The following is a 13,147-nucleotide window of genomic DNA, read 5'->3' on the forward strand; positions in this document are numbered from 1 at the left end:
AAATGACCAACATGGTCTGAGGATGTGCTGGCAGAAGCTTGCAATTGTCGCCGTTCTTCCGGGCCAACGTAGCATGCCCACAACTTATTAATCCTAACCTGTATGTCATTGGAACGTGGGAGGAAACCAGAGCACCTGGAGGAAACCTACACGGTAATGGGAAGGATGTACAAATTCCTTCCAGGCATGGTGGGAATTGAGGTAGGTTTTTCACTCCACCTTGGTACGTGACAAAAATGAACCAATTGACAAATTTAATCAATTTTAATGAAATCAGAAAATTGAAGAAGGGTTATGAACAGGTGAATCAGCCCTTCAGCTTTCAGCAAAATTGGAATTTATTATTACTTGCACATTGCTTACTTCATGTGAGCAAGGAATTTCATACCAACTTGGCGTGACAATAAACTAATCTGAATCGCAATCCGAATCAGCTGTTGTTTTACCTTGTTCTACCTCAAGGTTCTGTGTAATGATCTGATCTAAATGAATGAAATGCAAGGTAACTCATCTGAAATACTGGAGGAGCTCAGCAGGTCAGGGAGCATCTATGGAGGAGGATAAACAGCTGACTGGAAAGGAAATGGGAAGAAGCCAAAATAAGAAGGTGGGCAGGGGAGTACAAGCTAGAAGGTGATAGTTGAAGCCAGGGGGAAGGTAGATGGGTGGGAATGGGGGGGGGGGGATGAAATGAGAAGCTGGGAGGTGATAGGTGGAAAAGGGGAAGGGCTAAAGAGGTAGGAATCGGATAGGAGAGGAGAGAAAGGGAAGGATAAGGGCCATTAGATGGACTATAAGACCATGTTATCATAAGACACACAAGTAGGAACAGAGTTGGACCATTCGGCCCATCAAATCAGATCCACCATTCTATCATGGCAGATTTATTATCTCTCTCAACCCCACTCTCCTGCTTTTCCATGTACCCTTTCACACCCTGACTAATCAAGAACCTAAAAACCTCTACTTTAAACATACTCAGTAAAGTGGCATCTACAGATGTCTGTGGCATTGAAGTCCATTGATTCACCACCCTCTGGCTAAAGAAAATACCCCTCATCTCTGTTCTAATTGGATGTCCCTCTATTCTGAGGCTATGCCCTCTGGTCCTAGACTCCTCTACTATAGGAAACATCTTCTCCACATCCACTCTATCTAGGCCTTACAATATTTGATAGGTTTCAATGAGATCTCCCCTCATTCTTCGAAACTCCAGTGAGTACAGACCCAGAGCCATCAAACTCTTCTCATACATTAACCCTTTTATTCCCAGAATAATTCTTGTGAATCTTCTTTGGAGCCTCTCCAGTGCCAGCACATCTGTTCTTAGATAAAGGGACCCAAACTGCTCACAATACTCCGTGCAGGCTGACCAATGCTTAGTAAAACCTCAACATTACATCCTTGTTCTTCTATTCTAGCCATCTCAAAATGAATGTTAACCTTACATTTACCCTTCCTCACCACCGACTCAACCTGCAAATTAAACTTTAGGGAATCGTGTACAAGAACTCCCAGGCCATTTTGCACCTTTAATTTTTGAATTTTTTTCCCGTTTTAGAAAATAGTCTATGACTTTATTCGTTTTCCCAATGCGCATGCTCATACACTTTCCTACACATTATTCCATCTGCCACTTCTTTGCCCATTCTCCCAATCTGCATCAGTCCTTCTGCAGACTTTCTGCTTCCTCTACACTACGTGCCCCTCCACCTATCCTTGCAGCATCTGCAAACTTGGCTACAGAGCCATCAAATCTGTAATCGAAGTCATTGATATTTAATGTGAAAAGAACCAGTCCCAGCATTGGGTCCATTAGAGCACCACTAGTCACTGGCAGCCAATGCAAAAAGGTTCTCTTTATTCCCACTCTCTGCCTCCTGCAAATCAGCCATTCTTCTATCCACGCTGGTCTCGTTCCTATAATACCTTGGACTCTTATCTTCTTTGGCAGCCTTTTGTGTGATATCTTGTCAAAGGCCTTCTGAAAATCCATGTAAGCAACATCCACTGACTCTCCTTTGTCTATTCTGCCTGCTATTTCCTCAAAGAATTCCAAAAGATTTGTCAGGCAAGATTTCCCTGGAAAGGTCTATTTTATCATGTGCCTCCAAGTAACTGAAAACCTCATCCTTAATAATGGATTCCAAAATCATCCCAACCATTGAAGTCAGGTTAACGAGCCTGTGATTTCCTTTGCTGTGCTTCCTTCTCTCCTTAAAGACTGGACAATTTTCCTGTCCTCTGGAGCCATTGCAGAATCTAGTGATCTGTTAAAATTAGCCTGTGCATGGATAGGACAGGAGTAGCAGGATATGGGCCAAAAGCAAGGAAATGTGGCTGGCTCAGATGGAGACCTTGGTTGCAATGGACTGGTTGGGCTGAAGGCCTGTTCCCATGCATGAAAATCAATGCCTATAACTTGAGGGTAGTGAAGGTATGGTTGGGGGAATATGGTTAGTAAGGATAAAATGGAGAGAGGTGCACAATGAGGATATCACAACTCTTATATTTGATTAAGAAAATAATCTACTGATCGTTTAACTCAATAGTTCACAAGGTTAGTTGGTTCAATTAACCTGCTGTTTTAATGGATCAATGGTTTGCTAGATGGTTAGCCCAATTATCTATTGGTTAGTGGGGTGAAGAGCCTACTGGTGGATTGGGTCAATAATACTATGTGATCACCTCCTTCTGTAACTGGGCAGTCAGAGTTCCCATCTCTTTTCCAAGATCACCCTGGTGGGAGAGTGGTCCAACTGGCTCCTTGCTGGACTCTGGTGAGTTCCACCGGACTCCTGCCGATCAGAGGCATAGGTGGAGATAACAAAGCTGATCAGCCTTGGGAGAACAAGCAGAAGCAATGGAGAAGCAGGGAAGGCAGCAAGGGCAGAGAAAAGGAAATGACAAACAAAAATGTCCTCAGATTCTAAGACTACTATAAAGTTAATGGCAGAATTTTTAGCAGAGTGGAGGACAAGGGATGTTAGGGTCCAAATCCATAAATCTCCCAGTACTCCTCTGTAGGTACAGGGGAGGTGTCAGGGGTAATTTTTTATGCAGAGAGTGGTGAGTGCATGGAATGGGCTGCCGGTGATGGTTGTGGAGACAAATTTGATATGGTCTTTGAAGAGACTCCTGGACAAGTACATGGAGCTTAGAAAAATAGAGGGCTATGGGTAACCCCAGGTAATTTCCAAGGTAAGGACATGTTTGGAGCAGTGTGGGCCAAAAGGCCTGTATTGTGCTGTAGGTTTTCTATGTTTCTATGTTACCATGTGAGTTGATAGAATAGTTAAGAAGGCACAAGGTGTGTTGGCCTTCATTAGTTGGGAATTGAGTTCAAGACCCACAATGTTGTAATGTTGTAGCCCTATAAAACTGGTTAGACCATACTTGGAATATTGTATTGATTTCTGGTTGCCTCATTATAGGAAGGATGTGAAAGCTTTAGAGCAGAGGAAGTTTACCAGGATGATGCCTGGATTAGAGAACATGTCTCATGCAGAAAGGTTAAATGATCTTGGGCTTTTCTCTTTTGCACAAAGGAGACTGAGAGGTGACTTGATACTGGTGTAGAAGATTATGAGATGCATAGGTAGAGTGGACAGCCAGCGCATATTTACTAGAGTGGCCATGACTAAAGCTTTTCCAGTGAATGGTGGAACGTTTAGGGGAGAAGTCAGAGCTATGTTATTTACAGAGTGAGAGATGGGTGCCTAGAATGCACTGCCAAGGGTAGTGGTAGAGGCAGATACATTTCAGAAACAGGGACGTGGCTGAAAGAAAAATGGGTTATGGGCTGTGTAGGAGGAAGAGGTTAGATTACTCGTGGAGTAAGTTAAAAGGTTGGTACAACATCATGGGTCAAAGGGCCCATAATGTGCTGTACAGTTCTAAGTTCTGTTGACTAACACTGGAAAGCAAGCAGCCTATTGTGTTTTAGTGAATAACTTAGCAAACTGCGGTGTTATGGTTCTACTGCAAGGCCTAAAGGCAGAGAAGTACACTTCGAACAAGCTCACCATGGGTTGCAGTGGTGCTCCAGGTATCATAGCATTGGCTAGTTGCATCTGCTGGGCCAGCATTGCCATGTTCTTCTGCTGGATCAGGTTATTCCGTCCATTGATCTCCAGTTGTGTTTTTAAGTGGGGTGGAGGGTGAAGGTACTTGCAGTTCTCTCTGGAGCAGCGACCCTGGAACGGAGAGGAGTGGAACATATTGTAACAGCTGTTTGAAATCCAAATACACAATGTAACTGTATAATAGGGCAGATTAGCATTTATTTTATCTTTAGATTGCTGGCTGGTATTTTGCAGAGTAAATAAACCTCAATTTACAATGCTGTCCCTTGTGCAATACAGGGTGAAAACACACTGCCCTCTTCTCATTGCTACCATCAAGGAGAAGGTACGTGGGCCTGTAAATAAAGACTCAAAGTTTTAGGAACAGCTTCTTCTCCTCTGCCATCAAATTGTTGAATGGACAATGAGCCTGTGTGTACTACCTCAGAATATTTTTTCTTTTTTTTGCTCTTTTATTTGCAATGCATTAAATTTAATTCTCTATATATTTTTCTTATTTTAATTAGTAGATTTATTATTATTATGTATTGCAAGGTACTGCTGCCACAAAAAGACAGATTTCATGACATATGTCAGTGATATTAAACCTGACTCTGATTCCTATTCACTGACCTTGCTTGGGGGCATCTCAGTTCATAACTGAGTCTAATGTTTGAGGTGGACTTTGTGAGGATCTGCCATGAATTCTCCCAGTTCATCCTTTACTTTGGCCTGGAGATCACCTTAACCACACCGCACCATGCCTCATTATGATTGGAGTCTCAGTGGACTGCTGACTTTTGTCTTTAAATAATCACAATCAAAGACACCATCCATCCTGGACATTTTCTCTTCTCCCCACTCCCATTTGGCAGAAGATACAAAATGCTGAAAACATGAACCACCAGGCTCGAGAACAGCTTATATGCCACCGCTAAAAAAAACTAGTAACTAGTTTCCTGATATGATAAGCTTGACCCCTAAATCTTCCTCAATATAATCTTGTTGCATACCTGCACTACACTTGCTCTGTAGCTGTTACACTTTATTTTTCCGCCTCAATGTTCTAAGTTCAAAATTCACAGGAAATTTGGTTATCAAAGTACGTATATGTCACCATATGCTCCCCTAACCTAAGGTTCATTGTTTTGCTGTCATTCACTATAGAACAAAGAAATCCAATAAAATCAACGGAAAGCCACACACAACATCTGATAAGCATCCTTTGTGCAAAAGGAGACAAGCTGAGCAAATACAAGTAATTAATTAATTTTTAAAAATGAGAACATGAGCTGTAGTGGCATTGAAAGTGAGTCCACAGGTTGTGGAATCAGATCAGTGTTAAGGTGAGTGAAGTTATCCACGATGGTTCAGGAGCCTGAAGGTTGAAGGCTGTTAACTGTTCCTGAACCTGATGGTGTGGGACCTAAGGCTCCTGTGCTCGATGTCAGTAGTGAGGATAGAGCATGGCCTGGATGGTGGGGTGGTGGGGACCTTAATGATGGATGCTGCTTTCTTGTGGCAGTATTCCTTGTACAGTAGATGCTGTATTACATCATGTTCATAGTACATTTGTGATATGCGATATACTAATTCCAGCATTTATTGCACATCCTTATTGTCAAGAGTCCTCAGTGGTAAGTCTGGAGTTACAAACAGGCCAGACCAGGTAAGGATGGCAGATCTCATTGAGTTGTACAGCATGGAAACAGGCCCTTCGGCCCAACTCATCCATGCTGACTAAGTGAGCCCGTCCCATTTGCCTGTGTTTGACATACATCCCTAAACATGCTTATCATATTCATAGTGTTCTATTACATCCTTAAGACAAATAGGACTGTTGCCATTCATGTGGCCTCCTGAGGTGGTACAATAGCTGAGGAGCATCCTCACCCAGCCTGGCCCCTCCCTATGCAGCAGCGGTAAAACCCTACACCCCAAGCCCTTGCAGTGGCTGCATCCCTCAGAACATGCTTCTGCAGCCCAGAACTTGCTGGCAGACCAACGAGCGTTGGGCAGACCTAAGGGTGTCTTTCACTGGGTTGATGATCTTCCAGCAGCACCCAATGTCGGTCAGCTTGTGTGGCCCTGGCCAGCCCCTGGATCGGTCAGTCCTCTGCCACACAGCTGCTCGGGATGAACTGCGACAGAGACCCTCGCATCTTTCTCCGCAACCTCTTCGCAAACCCAAGGCTGCACAGAGGTGAGCAGCCATCCTGTCCCCACTGCGGTCATCCCACAGGCAGTGCTGTGGGTGGGAGTGATGGCCCAGGAAGACTTTAAGTGGAGTGGGCCCTCTCACTGCTCAAATAGACAACATTTTGGAGCCAATAGGTGAGGTCTGGCGATGAGGCATCCTTCCAGATGGTCTGGACAATCTGCATGGGGAACCACCCACCGTGTCCATCAAATCCTTCTCCTGCAGTGTCTGCAGGACATTGTGTGCTGAACACTGCCCGATGGACTTGAGGTCAAAAGTGTTGGTGCGGAAGAACTTTTGCATGAAGGACAGGTGGCGTGGCAATGTGCAGCTGATCAGGATTTAGAATTCCGGAGAAGGCATTTCCACCAGAGTATGGATGACCTGAGACACGTTGAAACTGGATTGAATCACCTGGCTCTCCCCTGACTCTGCACTGTTTTCCGCTGATGGATCAGCAGCGTCACTCGGAATCAATGTGAACCATTGTTAGCCGCAAGTGATTGTAAACGTCATCAGTTTATGGAAACATTCTTTAAAACAATTCTCCTTCCAATTTAAAGTTTATCAGAGGAAATCTTAACTAATTCGCCAGCCAAGGAAGGGGCAGGAATTACAGGGAGTACAATACAATGCTGGCTTTATATATAAAGTTCATATCTGCTCCTTAAACATGAATGAGATAAGGAGAGCAGGAGATAACCTGCGTGGGTGTGTCTGGTCATTTGAACAAAAGAGTCACAGATTCCTGGAGCACGGCTACACAATAACAGGCCCTTTGGCCCATCTAGTCCATGCCAGCCTGGTCTTCTGCCTAGTTCCACCTGAACCATAGCCCTCCATACCCCTCTGAGCCATGTACCTATCCAAATTTCTCTTAAGTGTTACAATTAACCCAACATCCACCACCTCTGCGGCAGCTCGCTCTACAATTGCACCGTCCTTTGAAGACGCTTACATTCCCCTTAAATCTTTCAGCTTTCACTCTAAACCTATGGCCTGAGGGGAAAAGACTGCATTTACTGTATTTACGGTATCTATACCTCTCATCATTTTGTATACCACTATAATATCTCCCTTCATTCTCCTACATTCCGGAGAATAAAGTCTTTACCTACTCAACTATGTGAATAAATGTGAAGTTATCCACTTTGGAAGCAGGAACAAGAGGGCAGAGTATTGTCTGAACGGTGTAGAGTTAGGTAAGGGAGAAATGCAAAGAGACCTAGGAGTCCTAGTTCATCAGTCAATGAAGGTGAATGAGCAAGTGCAACAGGCAGTGAAGAGGGCAAATGGAATGTTGGCCTTTATTACAAGGGGAATTGAGTACAAGAGCAAGGATGTCCTTATGCATTTGTACAGGGCCCTGGTGAGACCACACCTGGAATATTGTGTACAGTTTTGGTCTCCAGGTTTAAGGAAGGACATTCTGGCAATTGAGGAAGTACAGCGTAGATTCACTAGGTTGATTCCTGGGATGGCAGTGCTGTCTTACGCAGAGAGTTTGGGGAGATTGGGCTTGTACACACTGGAATTGAGGAGATTGAGAGGGGATCTGATTGAAACGTTTAAGATAATTAAGGATTTGATAGGATTGAGGCAGGAAATACGTTCCAGATTTTGGGAGAGTCCAGTACCAGAGGGCATGGATTGAGAATAAGAGGTCAGTTATTTAAAACAGAATTGAGGAAAAACTTCTTTTCCCAGAGAGTTGTGGGGGTCTGGAATGCATTGCCTCGGAAGACGGTGGAGGCCAATTCTCTGGATGCTTTCAAGAAGGAGCTGGATAGATATCTGATGGATAGGGGAATCAAGGGATATGGGGACAAGGCAGGGACTGGGTATTGATAGTGAATGATCAGCCATGATCTCAGAATGGCAGTGCAGACTCGAGGGGCCGAATGGTCTACTTCTGCACCTATTGTCTATTGTCAACCTTTCTCTTAAACCCAGGTTTTCAAGGCCCAGCAACATCCTTGTAAATTCTTCTACACTTCCAATGGATGCATTAGGAAGTTTCTAAGTTCTCAGTTTTTGACTGTATTCTCATTATTATTATGAGATTATATTAATTCCAGCATTTATTCCACATCCTTATTGTGAACACAGTTAAAAGTCCTCAGTGGTAAATCTGGAGTTACACATAGGTCAGACCAGGGAAGGATGCCAGGTTTCATTGAGTTGTACAGCATGAAAACAGGCCCTTCAGCCCAATGCACCCATGCTGACATATTGTGTTTGGCATCCATCCGTATCCTTTCCTATCCATGTACTTTCAGGGTGCCACAGTAGCACAGCAGTTGCAGTAATGCTATGAGAGTGCCCGTGACCCGGGTTCAATTCTGCCACCCTCTGTTAGGGGTTTGTACGTTCTACCCTTGACTGTGTGAGCTAATTGGGTTAGTGGGCTAATTGGTCACATGGGTGTTATTGGAGGCACAGGCCTGTTACAATGCTGTATCTCTAAATAAAAAAATAAATATATAAATGTCTTCTAAATGTTCTCATTGTACCTGTCTTAACCATTCCCTTTGGCAGCTCATTCCACCTACCCATCACCTTTTGTGTGAAAAAGTTGCCCCTCAAGTCCCCTGTAAATCTTTCCCCTCTCAACCTTCAGACCATGCCTTCCAGTGTTGGACTCCCCTAACCGGGGGGAGAAAAGGGTGTGATCATCTACCTTATCGATGTTCCTCAGAACACTAAAGACTCCTGTAAGTTCACCCCCTCAATCTCTTTTGCTCCAAGTCAGAGACTATCCCGACTCAATCCCTTCAGTCCCAGAAACATTCCCTTTCCTCTTCAGTACATTTTGTAATTTAATTGCACTTCTTTGAAAGGTGTTAATAAGCTACAATTGTTTTGCTTCACAATAACTGAGACCAATTTCAAGTTCATTTTGTCAATGTATTAATTTCCCTTACTACCCACGTGGCAGGGTTGAGGTGCATCTCTACCAATGGAGGTGGAAGGGGCTCCTTCCCTCCACTAGCCTGCAGGACACCCTTGGGCAAGTGTAGCACCTGCTTAGGCCCCCGATCAGGGTAATGTGAAACCATGGGTGCAGATGGTGCATGGGCATATGAGTAGCTGGTACGTATCACAGGTCCTGGTTGTGGGACCACAGATGCTAGGCTCTGAAGAGTATTGATAATGGCTGCAGTCACCCATCGTGTAAAGACACTGCACAAAAGAAGGCATTAGCAAACCACTTCTGCAGAAAAATTTGCCAAGACCAATCATGATCACCTATGTCATATGACACAGCACATAATGATGATGAAGATTAAATTCCCATGCAGTCACAGGGAGAATGTGCAAACTCCTCACAACCAGCATCTGAGGTGAGGAATGAACTGGCACTGTGCCACCATGTCACTCTTTTGCCCTTCTCTGCTCTAAGGAGAACAAATCGACTTTCAAGTCAGATGGAGTTTATTCCATTTACCATATATACAGATAAACTGAGGTATAGGCACAATGAAAGACTTGCTTTGTAGCAACATCACAGGCACATCGGTTCAGACAATACACACAATATAAATTATGCACAAATTAATCATCAATTATACAACAGTGAAGACAGACCGCACAAAACCAAAACATGAGTGCTACAAAAATACACAAAGTCAGATTTATATCATTATCATTGTTATGTTTATCTACTTGAAACTCAATAAAAAAGATTGATAAAGAAAGAAAATCAGATTTATTATCAGTGTTACATTACTCTGGTTGGACGGTCTTTCATTGATTCTGTACAGTTATTATTCTATAGATTTACTAAGGATGCCTTCAAGTAAATGAATCTCAGGGCTGTACTGTATATGGTGACATATATATGCTTTCAATTAACTTAGAACTTTGTTTTGCGTCAGAGACACGTCCATGGCAATGCAAGAAGTGGTCCTCAGTGTTCAGTTGCTGAGGCAGGGTTAGGGTTATGCAGGCTGGGTCAAGAACCTACTGGTTGTTTGGAGGAATGTAGCAGTTCTCGAACACAGTGGTCACCTGAATGAAGCAAAAGAGGTGGGTGTGTAAATTTGTGTATTCCTATACTGTAACAATGCAGTTATATATCCAGATAGGATACCTTCCAGAAAGCATCCTCTCTAGATGCACAATGGCTTGGTATCATCTGCTCTATTGTTTTTGTCTTTTTTTGTATTTGCACGGTTTGTCTTCTTTTGCACACTGGTGGTTTGTCAGTCTGTGTGTGTGTCTTTTTTTTACTGATTCTATTGTATTTCTTTGTTCTACTGCAAATGCCTGCAAGAAAATGAATTTCAGGGTAATAGATAGTGATATATACTGTACATCCTTTAGATGATAAATTTACTTTGAGCTTTGCTGAGAGCATGTTTGCAAGAATCTGCAGAGAGTTGTGAACATAGGAACCTGCCTCCCCTCTGTGGACTCTGTCTACACTATTCGAGGCCTCAGAAAAACAGCCAGTACAAACAAAGACCCCACCCACCTTGGACTTTCTCTTTTCTCCCCTCTTTCACTGGCCAGAAGATACAAAAGTCTGAAATATGTATCACCAGGCTGAAGAACAGCTTGTATCCTACTCTGATAAGACTGTTAAATAGTTCCCTAATACAATGAGATTGATTCTTGACCTCACAAGCTGCTCATTATGAACCTGCTCTTTATTGTGTGCCTGCACTGTACTTTCTCTGTAGCTGTTACACTTTTTTCTACATCGCTATTGCTTTAACTTGTTCTACCTCAATGATCTGTGTAATGATCTGATCTGTATGAACACTAGGCAAGACAAGCTTCTCAATGGATCTCCGTCATAAACCAATTCTCATTCTAATGTGTGGTGCGCTTTCAAATGGAGATCTAATGACTTGAAGCAAACTGAATTTTACATTTTGAATTAAACTTAGAAAAAATTCTACACCAATTACATGAATCCCTAGAAATCAATGTAATGAGTGCATGTGTGTTTCCTTGGAGATTAATATATGTTCAGTGCTCACTTTATCAGGTGCCTCTAGTACCTAAAAAAGTGGCCATTGAATTTATTTTCATGGTCTTCTGCTGTTGTAGCCTATCTACTTCAAAGTTTGACATGCTGTGCGTTCAGAGAAGCTCTTTTGCACTGTTGTAATGTGAGTTACTGTCGCCTTCCTGTCAGCTTGAACCAGTCTGGCCATTCTCCTCTGACCCTCTCTCATTAACAAGGTGTTTTCACCCACAGAACTGCCACTCACTGGACGTTTTTAGTTTTTGGCACCATTCTGTGTAAATTGCTTAGTGGGTTACATCTCAAATAATGATGACACTTATGTGTGTGAAAATCCCAGGAGATCAGCAGTTTCTGAGCTATTCAAAACATCCCATCTGGCACCAACAATCATTCCATGGTCAAAGCTACTTAGATCACATTTCTTCCCCATTCTCATGTTTGTTCTGAATAACAACTGAACCTCTTGACTGTGTCTGCATGCTTTTATGCATTGAGTTGCTGCCAGATAGATGGCTAATTAGATATTTGCTTTAATGAGCAGGTGTACATGTGTACCTAACAAGGTGGCCACTGAGTGTATCTACATTAATGGTAAAACATAGAAAGACTAGGGTCCAGGATACTATTGGCAGTATGCGAAAGCTGAAGCAAAAGACATTTGCGTGATTGGCAGATTGTCAATTTGATTAGCTTTGGTAAAATTAGTGCTGGAGGTAACGGGGTTGGAATGTGAAAGTGAGAGGGGCAAGGCATAGACTCCACATGATGTTTTCCCTCCGACTATCATATCAACAACTTCATGGCTAGAAGCCCGGAATGTGCTCAGTGACCATACTGACTGAAGCTAACAATCCCCTCTGCACCACAGTCTCACTACAGGTCCCAATTAAAAGGCATTAAATGCACCATGCAGAAATACCTCAAACCTGTGTCTGCTTTGAGCGGGCAGAATAAAAATGGGATGGTCTGGAACCCCTGTAACCAGCTCAGTGTGCTGACCCTGACACAATCTCCGTTATTATTAATTGTGCAATCACTAATAGCTGTCATTCTGAGTGGCAGGAAATTACTCAAAGCCGCTTGCTCCCTGGACAGTATTTTTACCTACATATCGATACCATCACTGAGACGTCACCCAAATCTGTTCCCAATTTAGCTCACCATATTCATTCCTTATCCCTATAGACATCTATATCTTATTCATAGAGTAATACAGCACTACAGCACAGAAATAGGCCCTTTGGCCCATCTAGTCCATGCCAAACTATTAATCTGCTTAGTCCCATTGACCTGCACTTTGACAATAGCCTTCCACACCTCTCCCATCCATGTACCTACCCAAGTTTCTCTCATATGTTGAAAACCAAAACCGCATCCACTCCTTCTGCTGGCAGTTCATTCCACACTATCTCCACCCTCTGAGTGAAGATCTCCCTCATGTTCCCCTTAAACATTTCACCCTTTGTCCTTAATCCATGACCTCTGGTTCTAGTCTCAACCAACCTCAGTGGAAAAAGCCTGCTTGTATCTACCCTATCTATACAGCTGATACAGATATCCATTTCTATACCTTAGTTTATCCATACCATACCTTATTCTATCTATACTTTACCTTATACCATACCCCACCTTATCTACACCACAACTATACCTTACCACAAACCTACAATTACTGTAATTATGCAATCGCAGACCACAATCAGTAAGGATGGGCAGTGACACCTCCAGTACGATTAATCTAAACATGGGTGTCCCCCTACTCTATTCCCTGTAATTTCATGACTGCGTGACTGTGTGCTCTAACTTCAGCTGGAACCATAGCTGATACCACAGTCGTGAGACACATCTCAAATAACGATGAATCAGAGTACATGAAGGAGATTGAAAGCTTAGTGACATGGTGTC

General features: G+C 43.1%; 1 protein-coding gene across 12 annotated transcripts in view; it reads right to left on the reverse strand.

Annotated features, from left to right (window-relative positions):
* The window catches only part of mbnl1 (muscleblind-like splicing regulator 1), a 322,821-nt gene that overhangs the window by 80,491 nt on the left and 229,183 nt on the right, over positions 1 to 13,147 (reverse strand). For all 12 annotated transcript variants that reach the window (XM_059992574.1, XM_059992595.1, XM_059992649.1 and 9 more), the window contains one exon: positions 4,026 to 4,196. In XM_059992574.1, coding sequence (XP_059848557.1) covers positions 4,026 to 4,196 — 171 coding nt within the window. The remainder of the gene's footprint in view (positions 1 to 4,025; positions 4,197 to 13,147) is intronic.

This window comes from Hypanus sabinus, chromosome 2 (genome assembly GCF_030144855.1).
Source record: "Hypanus sabinus isolate sHypSab1 chromosome 2, sHypSab1.hap1, whole genome shotgun sequence".
NCBI classification, from domain to species: Eukaryota; Metazoa; Chordata; class Chondrichthyes; order Myliobatiformes; family Dasyatidae; genus Hypanus; species Hypanus sabinus.